Here is a 25,615-nt window from a genome sequence, read left to right as displayed (position 1 = left end):
ATATATATATATATATATATATATATGTATGTATATATATATATATATATATATATATATATACACATACATATATATATGTATATATATATATATATATGTATGTATATATACTGTGTATATATATATATACATATATATATGTATGTATATATACTGTATATATATATATATGTATATATATATGTGTATATATATATATGTATATATATATATTTATATATATGTATATGTATATATTTATATATATGTATATATTTATATATATATATGTATGTATATATATATACACAGTATATAAAAATATATATATGTATACATATATATACATATGTAACTATATATACATATATATATATATACACAATATATATATATATGTATATATATATATATATATATATATATATGTATGTATATGTATATATATATATATATGTATATGTGTGTGTACACATACATACACACACATATACACTTTTTACTTAGGATGTTCTGCGGGCCAGATCCGGGGACCCCTGCTTTAGATCAACTTCAGATCTATCCGTTTATACGTTTTATTATTTTTAAGCAATGACAGTTTTACAGTAAAGTAAAAAACTGCCTACATGGCAGCTTTGTGTTATTAGTGTCAAAACTGCAACATTTTATTTTTATTTTTATTACATTTCACCTGTTTGCTCTTTTATTCAATTTTTTAATTTTTTTTAGTAATATTATTTTCAAAATGTGTTGCGCAATTGGTCCCCAGGCCGCACTTTAGGCACCCCTGATTGACTCCAACTTTTGGACCGGCAGATGTAACTAATTGATATTCACTGAACTACGCCCAAACCAGTTTTGCCTTTGTATACATGGTTTATGAAAACAGAACATTGGTTCACATGACTTAACCTGTTTTGAAAGACTTAATTAGTGCTGTGAATAAAATGAAGCTTGATCTAAATCACTGCAGTGAAAGGCAAAACTTTGTGGAAAGGTACAGTATTGAGTGAACTTTGACCCAATGTGTGAATGTATGCTATGTGTTGCACTCAACAAAAAAGTTGCAAGTTTCAGGGCATGCAAAGTGCTTGAATGACTCAGCAAAATATTTGCCTGTCGTGTTCGTTAATATTAAATTAACATAGCAGTCAAAGTTTAATAATAAGTCTTCTTGAATAAAATGAAGAATGTTCAAGACAAAAATATAACAAAAAATCTGTGGCAGCATAGGAGAAACTTATGTACAAGTTGCCCTTTTTCATCTTTTTTCCCATAACTGTGGTGCATTCAAGGACCCTCGATTAAAGTTCAAAACAGAGGCGTCGCTAGGTTATAAAGATGGGGAGATTTAACTACCAGGAGATGCACCAATAATATGGGGCCTTATTATGTAAAACCAACTTTTCTTACCTATTGGTGCCTGTTTGTGTATTTGGCATCTGCATAAGTCCCGAAAATGTGAGATCAAACAGTGGAGGCATAACGGAGATACAGTACTTATTAAACAATTTTGCCTTCTGGCATACTTCCGCCAAACAATCCGTTTGGAATTTACCAATGTTGTGCCGTTTTTGCCATTGGTGAGGTCAGCGCGTTGACCATATATGGTATACATTTACCCAAAGTGCATTGCGCGAGTCCGCCATTGCAGTCCGATGCTGTAGTCAGTGAGTTCCTTATTTTTCTCCATCTTCTTGTTGTGGGGGCAGACTGGCTCGTACATGCACATGCATCTTCCGCTGTTGCCATTTGTGATACAAAGTAGCATATAGTTCCAACTTATATCTGTCAGTAGGCTCCATATAGAAGCACTGAAGACTACAACATGGATGACGGGCAGAGTTTTGATTGATTGATTGAAACTTTTATTACTAGATTGCAAAGGAAGATAATTCTTTTTTCTTTTCATTTCATTTTTTCATTTATTTATTTATTTCAGGCAATGAAATAAAAAAAAGTACAAAATTGACAACACATAATATAAATTAATATAGTGCAAAAAGTAATGTATAGTATGTAATACATTATATGAAACTACAGTTTACACAGTACAGTACAATTGACCACTAAATGGTAACACCCGAATATGTTTTTCAACTTGTTTAAAGTCGGGGTCCAGGTTAATCAATTCATGGTAAAGGACACAGTCGAAGTGGAGGCACGTCAGTACAAAACGGCACATCCTGAAAAGACCGTCAGAAAGCAGGTCTGTAAAACATAATCTATGCAAAATTTTAAATGGATAACCACCATTGCTGTGGGCAGGGGCGCCGCTAGGGATTTTGGGCCCCATGAAAAGAATCTTTACAGGGCCCCCAACACAGTGTAATTATTTTTTCTGTATTATAATTTCATCATCATTAGGGGCCTCTCTGGGCCCCCTCCATCATGGGCCCCTAGAATCTCCTTTACCCCCCCCCCCCCCCCCCTTTTTCGGCGCCCCTGGCTGTGGGATCTGAGCCGAGGATGTCGTTGTGTCTTGTGCAGCCCTTTGAGACACTTGTGATTTAGGGCTATATAAATAAACTTTGATTGATTGATTGATTGATTGCATGTTACGTAGACCATAAAGAAGTGTTTCAAAAGTAGAAAAAAATGATAGAGACCCCTGTGTGAAAACTTAAATGTATATTCCAGCCACAATACATTCAATTTGTTGGCACTTTTTAGTAATTCGTTTTTTTGGGGGGGCATGTAATCTTACAAAGTGTGTGTGCATTGGGTTTAGGGTGGGATGGGGGTGCCTCATATTGGGGAACCAGAATTTGGTGCGACGCTCTTGAACGCTCCAATATCCAATTCATAAACGTTCACCATTGCAAAAACACAACCTCTGTTCATCAAAACTATGCGATTTAGTTTAAATATTTCGATAAATGTCACTTCTCATGAATCATACACTACCACAGTTATTGAAATGTGTCATTTTGTATCGGTTTGACTTAGTTTAAATTTTTTTTAACCAAAATATGCATTGCTGCTCTTGAACGCACCCCGGCGGTTTTCTACTGAGTACTCGGTAGTATAATCTTTAAACGGAAGAAATACAGTATTTTCTCAACCTGATGTATGTTTGAACTTGTTGAGATTTGTTGGAAGTACATTGGTTTAATGGACATTGAGAATATATTTTTTTATGTAAAAAAAAAAAAAAGGACAAAAAAATATTTAAACGGAAGTCCTCCAAAATCCGACATCTTTAAACGCGTCATGTTTAGCAACAGACGCACGCACTGGTGGCGGTAGCGTTCTACAAACTTACTTAAATACCTTCCGCAGCGACAACTAAAGGACGTCTCCGCCCAAAGGTTGTACAGTAAGTAGTTTGTTGACTAATAACCAGTTAAGAGAAGGTCAATTCGACCTTCCTTTTAAGCGTATTCCAGCTCGCGTATGCTAAAAATAGCGCTAAAGCTAGCTGGTAGCGTTTTGCCTCATTACAGCGTCGTCAAGCTAACTTACACGTTTGTCATGTTTGTGAGAAATATATAAGACTATAAAAATGGGAGCCATTACCCCCCTGCTTGGCACTCAGCATCAAGGGTTTGGAATTGGGCGTTAAATCACCAAAAATTATTCCCGAGCGCGGCCACCGCTGCTGCTCACTGCTCCTCTCACCTCCCAGGGGGGTGAACAAGGGGCTGGGTCAAATGCAAAGGGTAATTTCACCACACCTAGTGTGACTATCAGTGGTAAATTAACTTTATATATGTGTACAATTCTATTTTGTTTACTCGATATTTCTTGCGGGGCAAGCAAAGGTTAGATAGAGCATGTGCCCTTTGCTCTGGAAGATGAGCTGTCTATTATGCAACAATACAATGTGAGTGCAGTGTGCAAGCCTGTAGAAAGAAAGTGAAAATCAACATTAATTGTAAGTTTTGCGACACTATCACATTAGTTTCTTCTTCTTCTTCTTCTTCTTCGGTCAATGGTCAACAAAATAAACAAACAGTTGTACATTCATAGATTGAAAAAGAAAATGTTGCAGACCGAAAGGGTTTAGGCTGAAGTTGAACACTTATTGCGCTTAAGCCTATAAACAATATCAAATACAAGATGAGCTTCCTATAAATATGAAATGTCCTTTGCACAACATATTATAAATACACATTATACACAACATAAACACAGTTAAATTATATACACAGTAAAAGCATGTGAAATATCCTTGTACACGTGTTAAACCTTTGCACCAATTATATACTATATACAAACATTTATACTTCCATTATTATTTATATCCCACATTTAGTTTTTAATTAACATTGATCATAGTATTAACTACTGTGTTGATTCAAGAGTGATATATTTTTTCAAGACATTGGTCTTAAAGTGTTTTTTAAATGTGTGAATGGACCTGGAACATTTTAAGGAATCATCCAAGCTGTTCCACAGATGAACCCCCCCCTGACAGAAACACATCTACTTTTTAAAGGCCTACTGAAATGCGATTTTCTTAATTAAACGGGGTTAGCAGGTCCATTCTATGTGTCATACTTGATCATTTCGCGATATTGCCATATTTTTGCTGAAAGGATTTAGTAGAGAACATCGACGATAAAGTTCGCAACTTTTGGTCGCTGATAAAAAAAGCCTTGCCTGTACTGGAAGTAGCAGACGATATGCGCGTGACGTCACAGGTTGTGGAGCTCCTCACATCTGCACATTGTTTACAATCATGGCTACCAGCAGCGAGAGCGATTCGGACCGAGAAAGCGACGATTTCCCCATTAATTTGAGCGAGGATGAAAGATTTGTGGATGAGGAAAGTGAGAGTGAAGGACTAGAGGGCAGTGGGAGCGATTCAGATAGGGAAGATGCTGTGAGAGGCGGGTGGGACCTGATATTCAGCTGGGAATGACTAAAACAGTAAATAAACACAAGACATATATATACTCTATTAGCCACAACACAACCAGGCTTATATTTAATATGCCACAAATTAATCCCGCATAACAAACACCTCCCCCCTCCCGTCCATATAACCCGCCAATACAACTCAAACACCTGCACAACACACTCAATCCCACAGCCCAAAGTATCGTTCACCTCCCCAAAGTTCATACAGCACATATGTTTCCCCAAAGTCCCCAAAGTTACGTACGTGACATGCACATAGCGGCACGCACGTACGGGCAAGCGATCAAATGTTTGGAAGCCGCAGCTGCATGCATACTCACGATACCGTGTCTGTGTATCCAACTCAAAGTCCTCCTGGTAAGAGTCTCTGTTGTCCCAGTTCTCCACAGGCCAATGGTAAAGCTTGACTGTCATCTTTCGGGAATGTAAACAATGGAACACCGGCTGTGTTATCCGGCACAACAGTCAGGGGGTGCATTCTACGGCGGGGGTGCGTTATCCGGCATAACACCTGCCGCAATACACTGCTTCCCACCTACAGCTTTCTTCTTTGCTGTCTCCATTGTTCATTGAACAAATTGCAAAAGATTCACCAACACAGATGTCCAGAATACTGTGGAATTTTGCGATGAAAACAGACAACTTAATAGCTGGCCACCATGCTGTCCCAAAATGTCCTCTACAATCCGTGACGTCACGCGCAGACGTCATCATACCGAGACGTTTTCAGCAGGATATTTCACGCAAAATTTAAAATTGCACTTAAGTAAGCAATGCCGTATTGGCATGTGTTGCAATGTTAAGATTTCATGATTGATATATAAACTATCAGACTGCGTGGTCGGTAGTAGTGGGTTTCAGTAGGCCTTTAAGCTCCTTCTTATGTTTGCTTTCTGAAAGACAGCTGAACCTCTGAGGTCATAGGGACTCTCGCTGGGTTTGAACCTCTCCTGTAGACACCGAGGCAGCATGTGGTTATGAGCTTTGTACGTCACAATAGCAGTGTTGAGGTCAACAAGATCGTGCAGTTTTAATGTTTTTAATTTAATAAACAGAGCATTGGATATGGTCATGATAATACGCATAATTTACAATTCTAATCACTTTCTTTTGAAGTAAGAACATAGAGTTGATGTTTGATTTGTAATTGTTACCCCAGATTTCAACACAATAATTAAGATATGAGAGTACGAAAGAATTATGTAACATGTTAAGAGCCTTTTGATTTACAGAGTTTTTGATTTTATGTACATAGCAATCATTTTTGCCATCTTTGTCTTAAGTATATTTATGTACAGTTTCCAATTTAATTTATCATCTACGGTATATAGATTCCCAAAAATGTTGTTGAATACACCCTTTCTATCTCCATATCATCAATTCGTATATGACACTGTATGTTATTTTTCCTATTTCCAAATATTATATATTTTATTTTATTTAGGTTGATTGATAGTTTATTGGCATCAAATCATTGGTTTAGTATGTGGAGTTCACTCTCTACAATCTCTAGGAGTTGGCCAAGGTCTTGCCCAGAACAGTACAGACTTGTATCATCAGCCAAGAGAATACAGTTGAGTTTTTTAAAGATTTTACAGATATAATTGATATACAATAAAAACAATTTTAGTCCCAGTACAGAACCTTGGGGCACTCCATGTGTTACAATCTTTTTATTTGAATCTACATTGTTCATATGCACATACTGTTCTCTACCACCAAGATAACTTTTCAACCAATCATGAGCAATCATACCATGAATTGATTAACGTGGACCTCGACTTAAACAAGTTGAAAAACTTACTCGGGTCTTACCATTTAGTGGTCAATTGTACGGAATATGTACTGTACTGTGCAATCTACTATAAAAGTTTCAATCAATCAATCAATCATGTTTCTATTAACTCCCTGTATGACAGAGAAAATGTCAGACATGTAACATTGGTGCACTCTGCCCTCCTCACACAGTGCCACCATGGCGTCCTACAAGCTACTGAACCCAGAAAGTGTACAGTTATCCGAGGGGAGGAATCGCCTTGTTGGAGAGGTGGTGAGTTCTATGCCTTCACTCTTTTTCAAGTGCATGGCAAGCCCTGATTACTCTTGTGTAAACTGAACACATTCAGGAGCCAAACCGCAAACCTCCCCTAGGCGAGGTAATTAAGTCATTGGAGTCCAGTGTTAATATTGACTGCGGTTTTTAATTTAGCTTTTTATATTGTTTGACGAGAATGTATTTTAGCTTTAGTCAAACGACTAAAATACAGTCGTCAGGGCCAGCTAGGCCTTCTCTGCTGGCCTAACATAACCAGAAATCATGATCATAATTAAAGATAAAAGTATTTTTTTATTTACTTTCCCTAAATATCTAAAAGTATTCATATTCTCTTCATGTCATATTATGCTCCTTTCAGCAGAGTTTTTATCCAATCAGAATTCAGCTAGCTTATGTTGCCATGCTGTACGAAATCTGAATCCTTCAGAATCAACAATGCGGGCGTCACAGTGCGTGGACACAAACATTTGACAGACAGTTGCGATAGCCAATCAGATCACAAGTTGTTGTCAGTAATGCCTTCCGGCTTGCCTAAGGCAGATATATATTGTGATGTTATGAGCTAGGTAACATAAGAACTCCATTACCCAGCAGGCCACAGTAGTGAAGACCATGCAGTAGCACCGTTTAGGTTGTTGAATGTAGACATGCCGGAAGCTGGATGTTTTTGATGAGCACGCTGTGGAGTAAACTTTTAAGAACTCAGCCAACACGCCTCGTCTGCATCTTTTATGATTAGACAAGACAACACATATATTTGCAAGGCCAATTTCAAGAAGGATATTTAAAGACAAACTACATCTTGTGAGATGATGTCGGCCAACCCCGGCGATGATATGTGAGTTCAGATATTTTATTTCTTTATTTTTTCACGCTTAATGTTTTTTGCAATTTTATTTTTGACAGTACCACATAAGATATGTTTTTATAACCCGTTTTGTACAATGCCCAGTAGTGCGTAAATGTGTTCCTGTATAATATTTCTCCGGCAATGGTTATGTGGTGACATAAATGATGGTATTTTGAGAAAAAATCATTGATGTTGGACATCACTGAAGGCTTAGGTGGGAAACGCACGGCCCGCCACTGCTAAAATATAAAGTATAAACGATAAGGCCTCTTTAAAGTTTATTTGAAAGCACCTTCATTTAGACCAGGGATGTCTAACATGCAGCCCGTGGGCCGGATTAGGCCCGCAAACAGGTTCAATCCGGCTCGCGAGAGGAGTTTGCTAAGTGTAAAATTGAGCTGCATTTTTTTAATGAAAGAAACTGCTGTTCTAAATGTGTCCACTGGATGTCACAATAGCAATTCTGTTAGGTAAGCAAATAGTTTATAGCAGGTATACCAAGCAAGAGGTACACGGTAAGGCGAGGCCGCGACTCCTCCTACTGGACCCAATGTAAAATAAACAGGAGTGCAATAAAAAATTGGTAACCCCAATTAAAATGCTGCATGACACACTGCACATTGATATAGGTCTGTGAAATGTTTTGTCTTCTGTGCAAATTTAAAGAAAGTGAACAGAGTGTGATATATTGCTATAGTGTCAGTCTTAAGTTTTTATTTTTGGTTTGTTGAAATTGTTCACACAATGCACAGTTTCAATTATTTTATCGATACACAGTGATGCCTCAAAGGCAGGAAGTAACTCAACCCTCTTGAATAGTTTCTACCTCAGTTTCTATGGTTCGTTGAGTTAGTACAGGATTCTTACAGTATGTGGAAATGACAAATGAGGTAGTTGATACATACAAGAGTTTTTATTTTGGCTTTATTTAGTTTTTTGTTCAATCCTAGATGGGCTGTGACTTAAAGTTTAATTGCTTTGTAGATGCACTGAGATTTAAGTCTAAATTCATTGTGTTTTTCATGGTGTTTTTACAACTGCACCAATCTTTTCCTAAGAATTTTCCACTAACTTGAAGTTTTTTGTCAAGAGAATAATTTGTGACATGTCTATCTGTGTTGACCGTGCGATGAGGTGGTGAGGGTGTATCCCGCCTTCCGCCCGAATGCAGCTGGGATAGGCTCCAACACCCACTGCAACCCCCGAAAGGGACAAGTGGTAGAAAATGGATGGATGGATGTACATTTTCAGAATGTGCTTGCTCTATTTTGGACTTAAGTAAAACCGTCTGAAGTTGTAGTGTTTTATTTTTAAGTTATTATGCCATGATTTTACCCGTCAGGCCCACGTGGGAATCATTTTCCTCCATGCGGCTCGAGCTAAAATGAGCTTCTACTCCCTCTGTTCAGTTTAAAATAAATTTTTAGCCACCCAGCCGCTACACTACAGTAGCTTAGTCTGCACCGAGTTGAGAAGTCAGCACCACGCGCAATACTTTTGAAAAAGTTTGATGCACAGTGCGTCATTGTGCGTCAGAGGGGAGCCTCCGTAAACACGCAAGGGGCAGGGGTGAGCCAAAGAGGATGCCCTGTACTTCGCCTGTCAGGCAAGGAGAAGAGCAAACGGCCGTAAAAAGGCACATCAAAAGATACCGGTATGGTGGTATTGTCTCAAATATATACCGCTTTCTAAAATATACCAGTATTATACTTAATATCAGTTAGGTATATTACCGGTATTGTGCAGTTCGAGTTGTATGGTATATCGGTACTAACAAAGTACAGCTGTACTTATTAATAAAAAAATATTCTTACTGCAATTGAAGAATACTGGTACTTTTTAGAAGAGTTGTCCACCCTGGGTCATGATTTACAAACAGCTAGCACAACCTCCAGACTGGTAAATCTCCAGGGAATATCCGTGGCCACCTGATAACCTCTTCTTGCAGGAGAGGGGGGCAGAGCAAAAAAGAGAAGTGGCAGGTCAACTAGTCTAAAACAGAGTCTATTTAAAAACTACAGTTTATAGATGAGTTTTAAGTTGCGACTTAAATGCTTCTACCAAGGTGGCAACTCTAACTTGCTGGTAGGGCATTCCAGAGTACTGGAGCCCGAATAAAATAACGCTCTCGAGCCTACAGACTCTTCTCGAGCTTTGGGAATCACCAATAAGCTGGCGTTCTTGGAACATAGCTCTCTGGACGGAACGTAGTGTAAAATTAAATTAGCGAGATAAGATGGTGCTAAACAGTTTAATATTTTGTACATAAGTAATAAAACCTTGGTCGCATCTTAAGGGAACCGTGAGCCGGTGCAGGTGGGCCAGTATAGGCGTAAAAGGATCAAAATTTATTATCTTTGTCAGAAGTCTACCAGCGGCGTTTGGAACCAACTGTAATATTTTACTTGTGGTCATTCTAAGACCCGAAAATAATACGTTGTAGTAATCGAGATGAGATGTAACGTCACTGATGGGCAAAATAGGACATATTTTAGCGATATAACAGGGATGAAAGAAGGCTGTTTTAGTAACACTTTTAATGTGCAGCTCAAACGAGAGAGTTGGGTCGAAAATAATACCAATTCTTCATCGAGTCGCTTTTACAATTGTTTTATAGAATCAAAGTGGTATCCTTAAAGAGGTGCCTGAGTTTAGCAGGGCCAATAATCAACATTTCAGTGTTCTTAGTGTTAAGATGTAGGAAGTTGCTTGTTGAATATCATAAAGATACGCCTCCAGATTGTCACAATCTGGCGTGTCGGTCAGTTTTCGAGGCATGTAAAGTTGGGTGTCATTAGCATAACAGTGAAAACTAACACCGTATTTGGGAATGATGTTGCCTAGCGACAGCATATATATTCTCAAGAGAGCAGGGCCGAGCACTAGAGATGCGCGGTTTGCGGACACAACCGCGGAGTCCGCGGATTATCCGCGGTTCGGGCGGTTGAAATGAAAAAAAATTAGATTTTATCCGCGGGTCGGGTCGGGCGGTTGAAATAAAAAAAAAATTAGATTTTAAATAGATTCAGGCGGGTGGCAGTTAAACCAATTCGGAAATATATATACATAGTTAAATGTTGTTACCCACATACGAAAAACGAGCAGGCACCTGCAGCATATGCCACAACAGAAGAAGAAAAAAAAAAAGAGATGGACACATTTACGGAGCGGAGAAGGGACGCCTCGCCGGGGTCCGGGACCGAGGCCCCTTCCCCCGAGAGGGCCCCACCGGGAGCCGTAGCTGAGGGGATCCGCGAGAAGAGCCCGACGCACGTCCAGGGTCACCACCGCGCCCACCGCACGACACCCCGCCGCGGCCGGCGTCACGCGCAGCATGTAAGCAGCTTACCTGCCCGCCACCCCCGTGGCCGGGGGCTCGTAACAGGGGTCACTCCGCGCGCTCCACCCGCGCAGCTTACCTGCCCGCCACCCCCGTTGCCGGGGGCGCGTAACAGGGGTCACTCCGCGCGCAGTGCGCTCACGAAAGGGGTGGGCAAGCAGAACTGGCACTGCGGGATGAACTGAACGCCGGGTTAAGGCGCCCGATGCCGACGCTCATAAGACCCCAGAAAAGGTGTTGGTTGATATACACAGCAGGACGGTGGCCATGGAAGTCGGAACCCGCTAAGGAGTGTGTAACAACCCACCTGCCGAATCAACTAGCCCTGAAAATGGATGGCGCTGAAGCCTCGGGCGCGAGCCCGGGTGCGAGGGACATCGCACCTCCACGCGCTTGGAGGTGCGCTCAGCGCGGCTCCCAGATGATTGCTGCATTGGATCAGTCTCCTTTCTTTAACAGGCAAAAGCTTTATAACCTCACTAATGCCTTGCATCGTCTATATTAGATATATAACAACGGGCGGGTGCGGGCGGGTGCGGTGTTGATTAAATGTTAATTCGGGTGGATGCGGATGGTTGACGACTTTTGTCATGCGGTTGCGGATGAAATAATTGCCTATCCGCGCATCTCTACCGAGCACCTAACCCTGTGGGATTCTGCACAGTACCTAACATACTCCGAGGTCATGTTATTATAGGATACACAGTGCATCTTTTCAGTGAGATAGGAGTTAAACCATAAAAAAAAAGCCAAGTCTGACATACATATATACCAATACGTGATTTGACGCATTCTAAGAATGTTATGATCAATGGTATCGAAAGCAGTGCTGAGATCAAGTAGCAGCAACATAGATGATGCATCAGCATCCATTGTTAACAACAAATCCATCCATCCATTTCCTACCGCTTGTCCCTTTAGTGTCGTGGGGGACCGTCTCAGTAGGGTGATTTGCCTTGAACCCCAACTTATCTCATAAGCAAAATCATTTGATTGGCTGTCCTTCAAAACTAACTCCCGGCCCCTCTTTCATACGTACCCTGTTTAAGAGCCGTGATTGGATATATTCCAAACCTTTCCCACCCATCTACAAGACGTAATTATATATGATTGGATTTCATTTCTGTTAAACAAAAAAAGTTTTGTTTTTATTCGTTGATTAAGATGTTATTTTTTCAAAGTAGTCAAATGTGCATTTGTTTTGATTAGTTATCGTCTTATTTTCGTCAGGGGACAAATAGGTTGACGATAACTAAGACGAAAAGTATCGGTCCAGAAAATTAACACCGTTTGAGTCTGATGTTTTCTGTGTGTTTCGAGGAGACAGACAGAGTATCTCTGCTTCCCCGACGGCTGCCATGCTCCATCACCACAAGTCTCATAATGATCGGCTGCCTGCTGCTGCTCTTGTGCGGTGGCTGGCTAGTGGGCACCACGTTCTGGCTCCACAGGCCCTACACCCTGTTGCCGCACAAACCCCCAACACCATTCAAAGCGCCAGAAACAGTCTCCACAGTCAATGACACTTTGGCCAAGTCCCGTCTCCGTGAGACTTGCAGCCTAATCCCAGAGGTGTGGAGGTTTGACTGTTACCCGGAGAGGGGAGTTGTTGTTACCAGAGAGCTATGCGAAGCGAGGAATTGCTGCTTCATCTCTTTGTCCTCTTCTGACGGTATCCCCTGGTGTTTTTATCCACCGGAATTTCCATCCTATGCACTCAAGTCAATAAATGACACCGACTTGGGGCAGAGCGGTACGCTCGTAAAAGAGGTGAAGACTTACTACCCCGCAGATGTTATGACTCTGGAGTTTGAGAGCAGATACGAGTCGGACACACGACTGCGTGTCCGGGTGAGTTCAGTGCTGACACTACACCTCACTTTATGCTACATTTGTCTATTTGTACTCAAATAGACACATCCAAATTTCATTTAACTAACTACCATGACTTCCGGACTATAAGCCACTACTTTTTTACCATGCTTTGAACTCTGCGGTTTATTGCGGCTAATCTATGGATTCTTTTTTTTGCTAATGGCCGTAACTTTTTTTTTATACAACATACATAGTAACACCTACACAGAGACTGAAAAGGTGTGTTATTGTTTGTGCTATGGCGCCATCTTTTGGATGTGTTTGCTCACTGCAGGTGCTGCGGGTTGAAAGTCAACAGTTTTTCCTTCTGTTTTGTGCTTTGAACCGGAAGTATAAGTGCCGTTCCGTCTACTAGTCGTCTATAGCGTTTCTACTCGTATGGTTTCCTCATTCATCAGACCAAGCAACTTTTGTGTTACAATATAACTAAAACATTTCATACTTACTAAAATGTTACATATTTGATAGAAGTATTTTCATGCTAACACGTTTACAAGTGTTAGTATTATTAACCTAAAATTGCATGCTTTATGTATTGTTTCAGTTGCACAAATTCCTCAGTAAATTGACCAAAACGTCAGTGTGGAGTTATTTAGTCGGTTTAACTGATTAAAGGACCCCAGCTTCCGCAGCTAGTTGGTCCGTGACAATGACTTCTGTTTTTTTTTATCCTCAGTTTTACTGCTGTGTGACAGGCACCGTTTGTAAACAACTGAGGTGTGTAAATGAACATACAAAATATTTCTGTCTAAATACCTCATTTCACGACATATATATCTGCGGCTTATAGTGCGGTGCGGCTAATATATGAAAAAACAATTTTGTCATCTATAATTTAGTGGGTGCGGCTTACATATCGGTGTGCTCTATAGTCCGGAAAATATGGTAACTATCTTTACTTTGACTGGTACTAGAGATGTGTCCCAATAGATGTCCTCACCACAGCGGCCACTACATACAGGACATACTGTATGTGGCGTCTGTTTGCAGTAGAGTTCATTAAGAAGATAAATAATATACCACATATTGTTAGCAGACATGGCATGGTTAAAATGTACTTTGTGTTAAAATGTTAAAGGATGTACGCAATAGTCTTGGGCCACTTCTATTTTTATTGAATTGAATTACCCTTTTCACAATGCCCTTTTGACAGAGTAAAATTGTACTGCTATTTGTTGCAGTACACATACAGTTTGCAGTAGCAAATTAAGTGATTAATCAGTGTTCTGGTTATCGGCACCTAAATAAGATCACAGACCCTTCAAGTTCACGCTACGAAGTCCCAATCTCAGTTCCCATCATCACCAAAAAGACAGAAAGCCCTGCCTACACCGTGGAGCTCTCAAAGGAGCCGTTTGGCCTCATCGTGAGGAGGACCGCTACTGGTACTGTGCTGTAAGTGAAAAGTTCAGAATATGATGTTGTCTCTGTACTTGCTGTGATGTTCACGCTCTGTCCGACTGTCAGCTTAAACACCACAGTGGCTCCTCTCCTCTACGCCGATCAGTTCCTGCAGTTCTCCACCGCTCTGCCCAGTAACTTCATCTACGGGCTGGGGGAGCACCGCTCGTCCTTCCTGCACAACCTCCAGTGGGACACGCTCACGATGTGGGCCAGAGATGTGCCCCCCATGGTGATGTAGTCCTCTTTATGACAGTGATTTGTGCAGCCCTGCTATAATGTTATTTCTTAATAATTTAGGAAAAAGCTAACCTGTATGGAGTTCACCCCTTTTACCTGGTGATGGAGAATGATGGAAATGCACATGGCTTCTTCTTTCTGAACAGCAATGCAATGGGTCTGTCTGTTTTCTTTTTCAGTCTAAATTGTTGCATAGATAAGGCCACAAAATTGGAAAAAATAAAAGGAATATACCGTATTTTTCGGAGTATAAGTCGCTCCGGAGTAATAGTCGCACCGGCCGTAAATGCATAATAAAGAAGGAAAAAAACATATATAAGTCGCACTGGAGTATAAGTCTCATTTTTTGGGGAAATGTATTTGATAAAACCCAACACCAAGAATAGACTTTTGAAAGGCAATTTAAAATAAATAAAGAATAGTGAACAACAGGCTGAATAAGTGTACGTTATATGAGGCATAAATAACCAACTGAGAACGTGCCTGGTATGTTAATGTAACATATTATGGTAAGAGTCATTCAAATAACTATAACATATAGAACATGCTATACGTTTACCAAACAATCTGTCACTCCTAATCGATAAATCCCATCAAATCTTATACGTCTAGTCTCTTACGTGAATGAGCTAAATAATATTTGATATTTTACGGTAATGTGTTAATAATTTCACACATAAGTCGCTCCTGAGTATAAGTTGCTGCGATTTATAGTCCGAAAAATACGGTAGTTTTGTTTCAACAACAGAAAGTTATTTTGGAGGAAATCACAAAACTTTGTGCTCACTATAGTGGAGACGTTAGGCATAAAATACATGACTTCTGATACATTAAATAAAATATATATTATTTATATAATGTCTCTGTGTTCTGACATGTTATCAAAATCATCGGAAAATACTGCAAAATTCTAAAGTAAACTTCAGCTTTACAGATGCCGTGAATGTGCTCCAGGCTATGTGAAGGTGCTGTAAAAATATAGATAAACTCACACAATACGTAAGAGTATGCTAAAAACCTTATGGCAGACATCTCGAAAAAACGTAATACAATTTTTTTTTTTTTTTACTGAATAAGACATACAGAATGTACATGAATAAAGAATGTCGGATTGACAATATTAACTATAAACAAGCGCCCATTCACTACTACAGCACCTAATAATACAACAATAAAATAAGCTAATATGAACTTACTTCCCAGACCACCTCTGCGACATGTTTTTCAGACAAGCAAAACACAGCACAGACACGCAAGTGTCAAACACCCTCGATATAATACCACTTTTCTGCAGAACTTTGTTTTAGAAAGCTTGCTTCCTTGTCTCTCAGGCACACTTGCGCTGCTTGCTGCTGCCTGCCTGCCCTGTAAACAACCACCTACTCTGCTTCATATTACAACCTCGTCGCCCTGCCGTAATGACTCGTATATGACATACTGTAATTTAAAAATGGCACAGCACATCTTATTGCAAACTACATCTTTGATGTTAAAGGGTTAAATAGTATATTTGGAAACATTCGGCAGGCTGTATTAAAAAGCTTAACCGGCCATATTTTGCCGAGGTCTGTCTTCGCTCCACGACGGTCACCATCGATCGCTTTTCCCTCTAAGCTGTGCAGTTGCTCAATGGTGCGCTGCACCAGCGTCCTCCGCACACAGCCAATCTATGCATAGCTTGAAAATAAAATACAACCTGAACTGTATATCAAACACAGAATTTATTTAGTTCCATTTTGCAATGCAACTCTGAGTGACAGCTGGCAAGACGCGGCAACAGATAAAACAATGATGAACACTGTCCAACCAATTATTGTAATACTTCTCTGCTGATATGTTATAAGGATAACAAGGAGGTGGTAAATCAACAATCTCTTTTATTGACCAAACCATACCAAAACAAACTTTGGCACCACCTGTATTTAATCCTTTTCAGACTCTTTTCAAGGTAAAAAATACTGTTAATACAGTTTCTGTCCTCAATTTTCTCAGATGTTATCCTGCAACCCGCTCCGGCAATCACCTGGCGTACAATTGGAGGCATCCTTGACTTTTACGTCTTCCTGGGTCCTGATCCCGGATCTGTGGTTGAACAATATCTGGATGTCATAGGTGACCGTTTTCACACTAAATAGAGACTCTGAAGTCCAAAGTAATCCCTTACGAAAATTCATTTTCAGAGACAAACTGCTTCATTGTGTCTTTTCAATGTCTTTTTTCGTGTCTTAGGTCTTCCAGCAATGCCCATCTACTGGGCTTTGGGCTACCATCTGTGTCGCTGGGGTTTTAATTCGAGCGACTCCACCTGGGATGTAGTTAAGCGCATGAGGAATAATATGGTCCCTCAGGTAGAGGGGAATCTGCATGGTGTATACATTAAAAGTTAATTTTTGGCTTTTCCAATAGTTCTGCCTGTTTTTGCGTCTGCTTTGTTAAGGACGTCATGTGGAACGATATTGACTACATGGACAGGTTTATGGACTTCACTTATGACCCGATTAACTTTGCAAAGCTGCCTGACATGGTGAAGGACCTGCACGCTCATGGCCAACGCTACGTCATGATCATTGTGAGTGCGGCAGCCCAGCCCACGTGTGTTCCTGTGTGCTATTTCCGCTGGAGTGTGATGGTTGGCTTGGTCACCTGCAGGATTCTGGTATCAGCAGTGTTCAGCCTGAAGGATCCTACTTGCCCTACGATGAAGGACTCAAGAGAGGGGTTTTTATTAAAGACGCTGAAGGAAAGACACTGATTGGCAAGGTTGGAGGTCTGATCTGCCGCTTGGGGTTCTTTGCTTTTCTAATGACCTAATTCCGTTCCTTCCAGGTTTGGCCGGGTCTGACTGCATATCCTGATTTCTCTGATACTGCGACCTATGAATGGTGGTACGAAAATCTAAAGAAGTTCCATGAGCAGGTGCCTTTTGATGGATTATGGCTTGTAAGTAACCTCTACCAGTATATCTTTTTTTAAGTACAGGACCTCCAAAGTTGTATGACACTGGTTATGTTTTAAGTAACATAATTTACCATGTATACGGTAGATAGTAGAGAGTAACTATCAAAATCTCACGGTACGATATTATCACAATATTGAGGGCACGATACGATATTTTTGTGGTATACTGCAGTGGTTCTCAAATGGGGGTACGGGTACCCCTGGGGGTACTTGAAGGTATACCAAGGGGTACGTGAGATTTTTAAAAAATATTCTAAAAATAGCAACAATTCAAAAATCCTTTATAAATATATTGAATAATACTTCACTGAACATCAAATCAAGTCGGCTATTCCATTCATTACCATAAACCCAGAGTTTCCCCCATGCCATGATGGTTTGACCGTCACTAAAATGTCTGTCAAAAAGAACTGTGAAAAGAAATGCAACAATGCAATATTCAGTGTTGACAGCTAGATTTTTTGTGGACATGTGCCATAAATATTGATGTTAAAGATTTATTTTTTTGTGAAGAAATGTTTTGAATTAAGTTCATGAATCCAGGTGGATCTCTATTACAATCCCCAAAGAGTGCACTTTAAATTGATGATCACTTCTATGTGTAGAAATCTTTATTTATAATTGAATCACTTGTTTATTTTTCAACAAGTTTTTACTTATTTTTATATCTTTTTTTCCAAATAGTTCAAGAAAGACCACTACAAATGAGCAATATTTTGCACTGTTATACAATTTAATAAATCAGAAACTGATGACATAGTGCTGTATTTTACTTCTTTATCTCTTTTTTTCAACCAAAAATGCTTTGCTCTGATTAGGGGGTACTTGAATTAAAAAAATGTTCACAGGGGGTACATCACTGAAAAAAGGTTGAGAACCACTGGTATACTGTATGTCCAAAAAAAAGACTTAAAGATGCCATAGTGTACGGTATACCGGTACTAGTAAAGTACCCCAATACTATTGAATCATAATCAGTACTATACCGCCTCTGAAAAGTGCCAGTTCGGGCGTGCCGTCGTCATCTCGTGACATTACTGGTTTTACGAGCAGAGGAGTATGTTCGGCAGCGCACAATCACTGAGTACTTACAGGAAGACACAGTGTGTGGACAGAAAAGGAGAACGGACGCATTTTGGCCTAAAAACTAATGATAAAGGTGACGCTATAACACTGAAACGCTGCTCAGCAAGAGCTGCTTTAAGACATGGCTAGCTAGCTAACGGCTAACGTCCATCTGCAGTCGGCAGTGTTTTAGCTACTTCTAAATCACTAATTCTCGCCTCCATGGCGACAAATAAAGTACAATTACAAGTATCATCCCTGCAGGATGAGGAATAGCTATACATGTCATTGAGAGGTCATTGACAAGCACTCCCCTCCATGGAGCTGTGCCAGCCAGGTGCTAGCTCTATGTACACAGCAGCCCTGCACGGTGCACTCTTCTGGGGCCATCTCTGTGCCTGGCTCCTGGACAGACAGCCACCTTAAACTACCAAACTAACTCCAAAATACAGAGCCAAACATTTCCTAAATGACTTCTACGTGTCAGGTGATTTGTTTCTTTTGCAAATATGATGAATACTTGTTGCCATTAAACAGTGCAAAAAACACCTGCTACTACTGTAGACAGTTGTTGATGCGTATTGGATATGCTTTGGTGTACATTTTGCATAAATTTAGCTCCACAGTCACTTTTATACCTTTTTTTGAGTCTGTCTACAAGATGTTTGATTGTGGAGGTAGTCCCAGATTGCAAATGGAACCCAAGTATCATAATCTATCTTTTATAAATGTACACTGTTTCAATATATATCTTGAAGTCATCACAGCTATATTTATACCAGACACGGAAGAAAATAAACTTCATAAACATTAGGTAAACCTGCACACTTGCCGATCGATTCAGTTTTTGCATTTTTAAAAAAGCTGCTTTTATCAGCACTAGTGATGGGTTGATGAGGCGTCATGAAGCGTTTCGACACATTGCAAAACTGTGTTGATACTGTGTCGATACTGACATCTGCTGGACATTAAAAATCCCTACAGGCAACCTATGGACCGACTCAACTGACACTGACTTTATGACCTAGTGTATACAATAATATAAACCAAGTCATTGTATTTCATTTAGGATTATTTCACATCTTCATTTAAATAAAAATATATTTGTATCTTTTTTAGATACAGTCAATAAATAATGTGAACATGTATCATAACATGGAAATCTAAGAGAACATGTTGTGAATGAGGATGCTTGTGGACTGGGAATTTTTTATTTTATTTTATTTTTATTTTTTTACACATTTTTATTAAAAAAACAACAGTTTTTTCAACGTATTTAATTTTAGACGATTTCTCTTCTTAGTTATTATTTCTCCGGCTGTAGAAAAGACCCGCTCACAGGGCACAGAGGAGGCGTCAGTGCGACACAGTTCGCGTATCGGTCACGTGACCGAAACAGCTCACGATCGGTCACGTGACTTTCTAAAAGCGGTACGCGCACCGACACAGGGTTTTGCTCTATGAGCTCTACGCATGCGCCGATGCATCAGTGTTGCCGGACCCATCACTAATCAGCACTATTGTCACTGCATGTCACATGTAAGTGTTATTATCACATACCACGGTTAGATGAAAATCATACTTTAGCCTACCTTTTTTTGTTTCCTCATAGCCTGAAGAGCAGACTGAGAGTTTGATTTAATGTCTAAATAAGTATGTCCAACTGCAAAAACCCAGCAAAAAAGGCACCCAAAACTGTGCACGCTCTCACCAAAATGCATAAGCATTAAAGTGCCAGTAGAGTGAAAAAACAAGTCGACTTGATATGCTTAATTGTGTTTCACTGTATCCATTAAACCAGGGATCCCCAAGCTTTTTGATTCAGGGTCTGCATTGGGTTAGAAAAAATTGGCGGGCGCGTGTGTGCGTGCGTGCCGCGCGCTCGCCCGACACTGCGGCGTGATGATGTCACGTTATTGATGGGAAAATGCATTTTTAGACAATATGACCCAGAGAGTAACAAGCGGTAGAGAATGGATTAGAAAGGACAGATTTTCAAAAATAATAATAAATAAAAGAAACAATCTTTTTTTTTTTTTTAAACTTGGGACTTCCCGCGGACCGTATTTTGGATGCGGGCGGGCCGGATACGTAGTGTGGGGACCCCTGCATTAAACCATTCATTACAATCCGCAAAGTATATGAAAATACCGTCTAAACCTCACAAAATGCCACAAATTCAGTCCGCCTTTTTGAATATTCCGCTTCGAATACCTTCGGCTTGACATCACTACAGTAACTCTTCTGCACTCTGACCATCGTATCAGATCAGTCATACTTTAAATACGTAAAAATTAGAGAGACATGTGCGATCATTCACAATCCCTATACAAGACATGAACTTGTTTTTCTTTTTTTATGCATTCTAAGTCGTTAATAAAAAAATACATAAAAGGTCAGCTAACAATGTAGTCAAAGGGGGCTCTCTATTCCGCCCACAAAACCCTCTAAATAGCCATCCAAAACTTGCCAGCAATACTCTTTATACATATCGTGACCTGAATATTAACCAAATGTTAGCGATGTTGTTATAAGCGCGAACACAAACAAACAATTTTTTAGCAGCAGACTGATAATACACAGCTAAGTAGCCCTCTGCTGTTTTTACTGTGATGTCTCGCATCGTCATGTCTCGTCAAAGTTATTCTAGATCAGTGGTTCTTAACCTGGGTTCGATCAAACCCTAGGGGTTCAGTGAGTCGGCCTCAGGGGTTCGGCGGAGCCTCCGCCGCAGAGGTCAAGACACACCCGACTCATCGTGTAAATAAAAGCTTCTCTCTATCGCCGTATTATGGATACCCCCAAACAATGTTCCCTCTAATTTTCCATCTGATTCGCAGGTGTGTAATTTGTTGTGAGTTCATGCACTGTGTTGGTTTTGTTCTTTGAACAAGATGATGATCATGCACGGTTCATTTTGTGCACTAGTAAAAAAAAAACATATAACTTTGTCTTGAATTTGAGACATTTTTTTTTTTTTCACTAAAGAAGGGTTGGGTGAATGCGCATATGAAATTGGTGGGGTTCGGTACCTCCAACAAGGTTAAGAACCACTGTTCTAGATTATAAATCATGCCTTTCATCTGGATATTAGGAGGGTTTAGCCATCAATCTTGAAGTTGTTCATCTGTGACATTTCATTTATAACCGGAGATGGAGACAAACACACACAACCAAAGACAGTGTCTGCACAGAGACTTTTCTTTGTTAACCCTGCTTGTGGATCATGATTAATTCTTAATATAAACGGGAAGATATGGATGTCCTGCAGTCGTCATTGAAGAAAGAGCAGACATTGTACTGTAAGCTATCGTTTTATTATGTTTGCAGTTTGTATTTCTTGTTTAGCACTTAGCAGTACTGCTACTGCTACATGATGCTTAGTGTTTCACTAAAGCTGGATTTGTTTAGCAGAGCTTCTAAATCTTGTAGACCATTTTCCTTGTATTCAGGATCAACAATATAAGTTTCTGGATCATAATTTTCCCCCAAGTAATCGTTGTTGGCGCTCTCAAACTCTGCATGATTAGCATTGTTTTTGGTGGGGAAGGGATCTGCGGCTCCTACCTTTTACGTCACCGACTGGCTTCCTCGTTGTCTCTCAAAATGGCTTGGGAATCTCTGTGAATTTTATTATATTTATTTATTCGCAAACTTTATAAGTCTTTCGGTTTCATAAATCAGATATTTTTGATAATAGCTTCAATATAGAGGTAACTTGTTTTTCCACTCCATTGGTACTTTAAAATGTGACACTAATATCCATAATTGTTAACATTTATAAATCAGAAAAGTTTATCTTAGGTCCCCTTTAAGTCAATATGTTATCTTTTGATGGGCAGTAACCAACACTTTGGTGTGGAAATATGAAAAACTCGGCAGGCCATATTACACTTACAAATCAGAACCATGACACATCCTAGATTTTTACAAATCCAAGTGTCAAATCAAATGGTAATTCAACAACAATAGATACAAGTGATATATGCCAACAGAATGCAAGTAAATCATCACATCACTCTGCATTTGTGTACTTAATGTTGTGTACACACGTTTTGTGTCATTTTTATTTAGGACATGAATGAACCATCAAATTTCGTAGATGGCTCCACTAATGGCTGCCCATCAAACAACCTGGAGAATCCTCCATACACACCAGGTGGGAGACATGGAGCTGAAATAGCGCCCCAACAAACATAACCCATCAGGTTGTAATATTTTGTATACTTTATAGGTGTGCTGGGAGGTTTGTTGAGAGCTAAAACTATATGCACATCAGCGCAGCAGAAGCAGTCGACGCACTATAACCTCCACAGCCTGTATGGACTCATGGAAGGAAAAGCCTCTGCAAGGTTAGAACTAGAAATTAAACATATTGGTTGCATTCTCTCGCTCTGTGTTCTCTTCTCCAGTGCCCTGATTAGGATCTTAGCCAAGAGACCTTTTGTGATATCTCGCTCCACCTTCCCTAGCCAGGGGATGTACACTGGCCATTGGCTAGGAGACAACATTAGCCAATGGAAGGACTTGTCCTCTTCCATATCAGGTCAAATCACACAGTAAACCAAGACATCTAACATATTCTGTGTTCTATCCCTTTGGCAAGGAAATCAACATTCTATAGTTCCTTTCCCAAGTTGCCCATCATATTAACGCTTTTACTCAATGTCTCTCTTCTCCCCTTCAGGTATATTGACGTTTAACCTCCTGGGCATCCCGTTGGTGGGAGCAGACATCTGCGGCTTCAGTGAGGAGCCTCAGGAGGAGTTATGCGTCCGCTGGACACAGTTGGGCGCTTTCTATCCCTTCGCCCGCAACCACAATGCCTTCAACATGAAGGTTAGAGCCTTAAAATTTTTTTAATGTAACCCAGGGTTACTTAAAGTCAAGCATGAAATGATTTCTACCTCTGGACAATTTTGACTTGAATAGTTTTGGGTTGGACTGGATGTACTACTTAAATTTGGACTTGGAGGTGTACTTTTTAAACTGAGAAAACATTTTTTTTCCAGAGTAACCGTTCAGTTCAAGAGCGCCCCCCCACTGATGTGAAGTCTAATTGACCTTACAAATGGACAGTTACGTAAATGTCTGAATTATGGCTGGGGCGTTTATTTAACTAAACCGCAAAGAGTACGCGGCATTAATTGTTAGCAGGCAGTAATTGCAGACCGGGGCTTATTTCGTAAATTTGAAAACGATTTTAAAGTTAAAAAAATATATCTATATAATTAGGGCTGCAACAACTAATCGATTAAATTGATTATAAAAATAGTTGGTGATTAATTTAGTCATCGATTCGTTGGATGTATGCTATGCGCATGCGCAGAAGCAATTTATTTTATTTATTATTCATTTATTTTTTTAAATTTTTTTTATAAACCTTTATTTATAAACTGCAACATGTACAAACAGCTGAGAAACAATAATCAAAATAAGTATGGTGCCAGTATGCTGTTTTTCCCCCCAATAAAATACTGGAAAGGATAGAAATGTAGTTTGTCTCTTTTATCCGATTATTAATCGATTAATCGAAGTAATAATCGACAGATTAATCGATTATCAAATGAATCGTTAGTTGCAGCCCTATATATAATAATGATTTAATTGCTGTATGTAAATATTAAATTTACGAAAATGAAGACCTTTTTGACCTAATGGTCATTTATTAAAATCTGGGTTAGATTTTAGAATAAGTACACACTATTAAGTATTCATAAAGCATTTGTGAATACTTGAAGTCATATTTTATAAAGCATATTTATGACATTAATACTCATTGCTATGCAGCTTACTGTATTAATAAGCTCTTATATAGAAGGCTTAATGGTTGCATTTGTATACTTTATAAATGATTGATTCAGCATTTCTACATTATAATTGGGTATTGTCAATGGTTTGTTAGATCGTTTAGAAAGTGTATAGGTCTTTGAATAATCTCTAGACATTTATACATTGCCTTACACATACAGTATTCAGACGTACAGCATACTAATGGTTATATTCATAACTGTTTATAAACTGCATACCAATTAGCATTCATGTCGGAAATATGCTTTAGAAATCCAGTATTTCAAATTGCTTAATAGTGTGTACTTTTCATAAAGTGTTATCAAAAAGCTTATAGGAGCAACTGAGCAAATGTTGTATTAGTGGTAAGGGGCAAACTTCTTAGCAAGCACTAAAACTACTTGTAAACAACAGTACAAGTGTAACACATATGCGCTTCATACCAACAGCTGAGTTGCGTTACCAACATTTCAAAGCCCATGTGGAGATAGATACAGCTGCTCTATGTTGACCACTCATGATATGTCAAATGCAGTTACTGCCATCTTGTGGAATTGATTAAAAGAAATTACAACAGGAGGTTGCTTTTACCCACGGCCATACACATGACAATGTTTTTATAGCCCTTTGCTATTTTGGACCTATTGTTTGCTTTTTTAGACCACATACTCTGCAACTATGGAGACTGTTTAAAGAACTGGAGCATAAATGGTATATTTTATGAAGATGTTACTTTTGGGTTAAAGGGAAACATGTAGTTGCTTTAAAACAACAGCCAGAAAAAGAGATTTTTTTTTCAATCAATTTTTGTTTTTGTTTACAGCCGCAGGACCCGACAGCATTCAGCCCGCTGGCCCTCACAGCCATGAAGGAGGCTCTGCTGTTGCGCTATTCTCTCTTCCCACTTCTCTACACTCTCTTTCACCATGCACATGTACAAGGACACACCGTCGCAAGGCCGCTGATGTTTGAGTAAGTGAAACACGACAACGTTTGTCTGTCTGTTCAAACGCAGGCCAGCGTAGAACATTACCGTATTTGGGTTTATTACCGCCACGACAGTCACCAAGCACCTTGCGGTTCGAAGTTCTTCAAGAGGTGGGAATTGAAATTCTCTGACGGGAGACTCTTAGATGTTCCCAGCAGACCCTCACAATGCGTCTGGGCCTGCCAGGTCTGACCGGCATCTTCC

At 39.6% G+C, this 25,615-nt stretch overlaps 1 protein-coding gene across 5 annotated transcripts in view; it reads left to right on the top strand.

Moving 5' to 3' along the window:
* Positions 1–3,149: 3,149 nt before the first annotated feature.
* The window catches only part of gaa2 (alpha glucosidase 2), a 28,899-nt gene continuing 6,433 nt past the window's right edge, over positions 3,150–25,615 (top strand). The window contains exons 1-16 of one of the 5 annotated variants that reach the window (XM_072916372.1): positions 3,150–3,301; positions 6,817–6,895; positions 12,418–12,945; positions 14,219–14,364; positions 14,437–14,602; positions 14,671–14,767; positions 16,603–16,722; positions 16,840–16,958; positions 17,048–17,179; positions 17,260–17,370; positions 17,437–17,550; positions 22,708–22,792; positions 22,868–22,985; positions 23,046–23,179; positions 23,321–23,472; positions 25,247–25,395. In XM_072916372.1, coding sequence (XP_072772473.1) covers positions 6,824–6,895; positions 12,418–12,945; positions 14,219–14,364; positions 14,437–14,602; positions 14,671–14,767; positions 16,603–16,722; positions 16,840–16,958; positions 17,048–17,179; positions 17,260–17,370; positions 17,437–17,550; positions 22,708–22,792; positions 22,868–22,985; positions 23,046–23,179; positions 23,321–23,472; positions 25,247–25,395 — 2,243 coding nt within the window. In that variant the 5' untranslated portion in view covers positions 3,150–3,301; positions 6,817–6,823. Of the gene's footprint in view, positions 3,302–6,816; positions 6,899–12,414; positions 12,946–14,218; positions 14,365–14,436; positions 14,603–14,670; positions 14,768–16,602; positions 16,723–16,839; positions 16,959–17,047; positions 17,180–17,259; positions 17,371–17,436; positions 17,551–22,707; positions 22,793–22,867; positions 22,986–23,045; positions 23,180–23,320; positions 23,473–25,246; positions 25,396–25,615 lie in introns of all 5 variants that reach the window. The other 4 variants (XM_061922830.2, XM_061922828.2, XM_061922831.2 and 1 more) reach the window with 4 other exon arrangements.

The sequence above is a fragment of the Nerophis lumbriciformis genome, linkage group LG27 (assembly GCF_033978685.3).
Source record: "Nerophis lumbriciformis linkage group LG27, RoL_Nlum_v2.1, whole genome shotgun sequence".
NCBI classification, from domain to species: domain Eukaryota; kingdom Metazoa; phylum Chordata; class Actinopteri; order Syngnathiformes; family Syngnathidae; genus Nerophis; species Nerophis lumbriciformis.
This window is presented reverse-complemented; position numbering and strand designations above follow the sequence as displayed.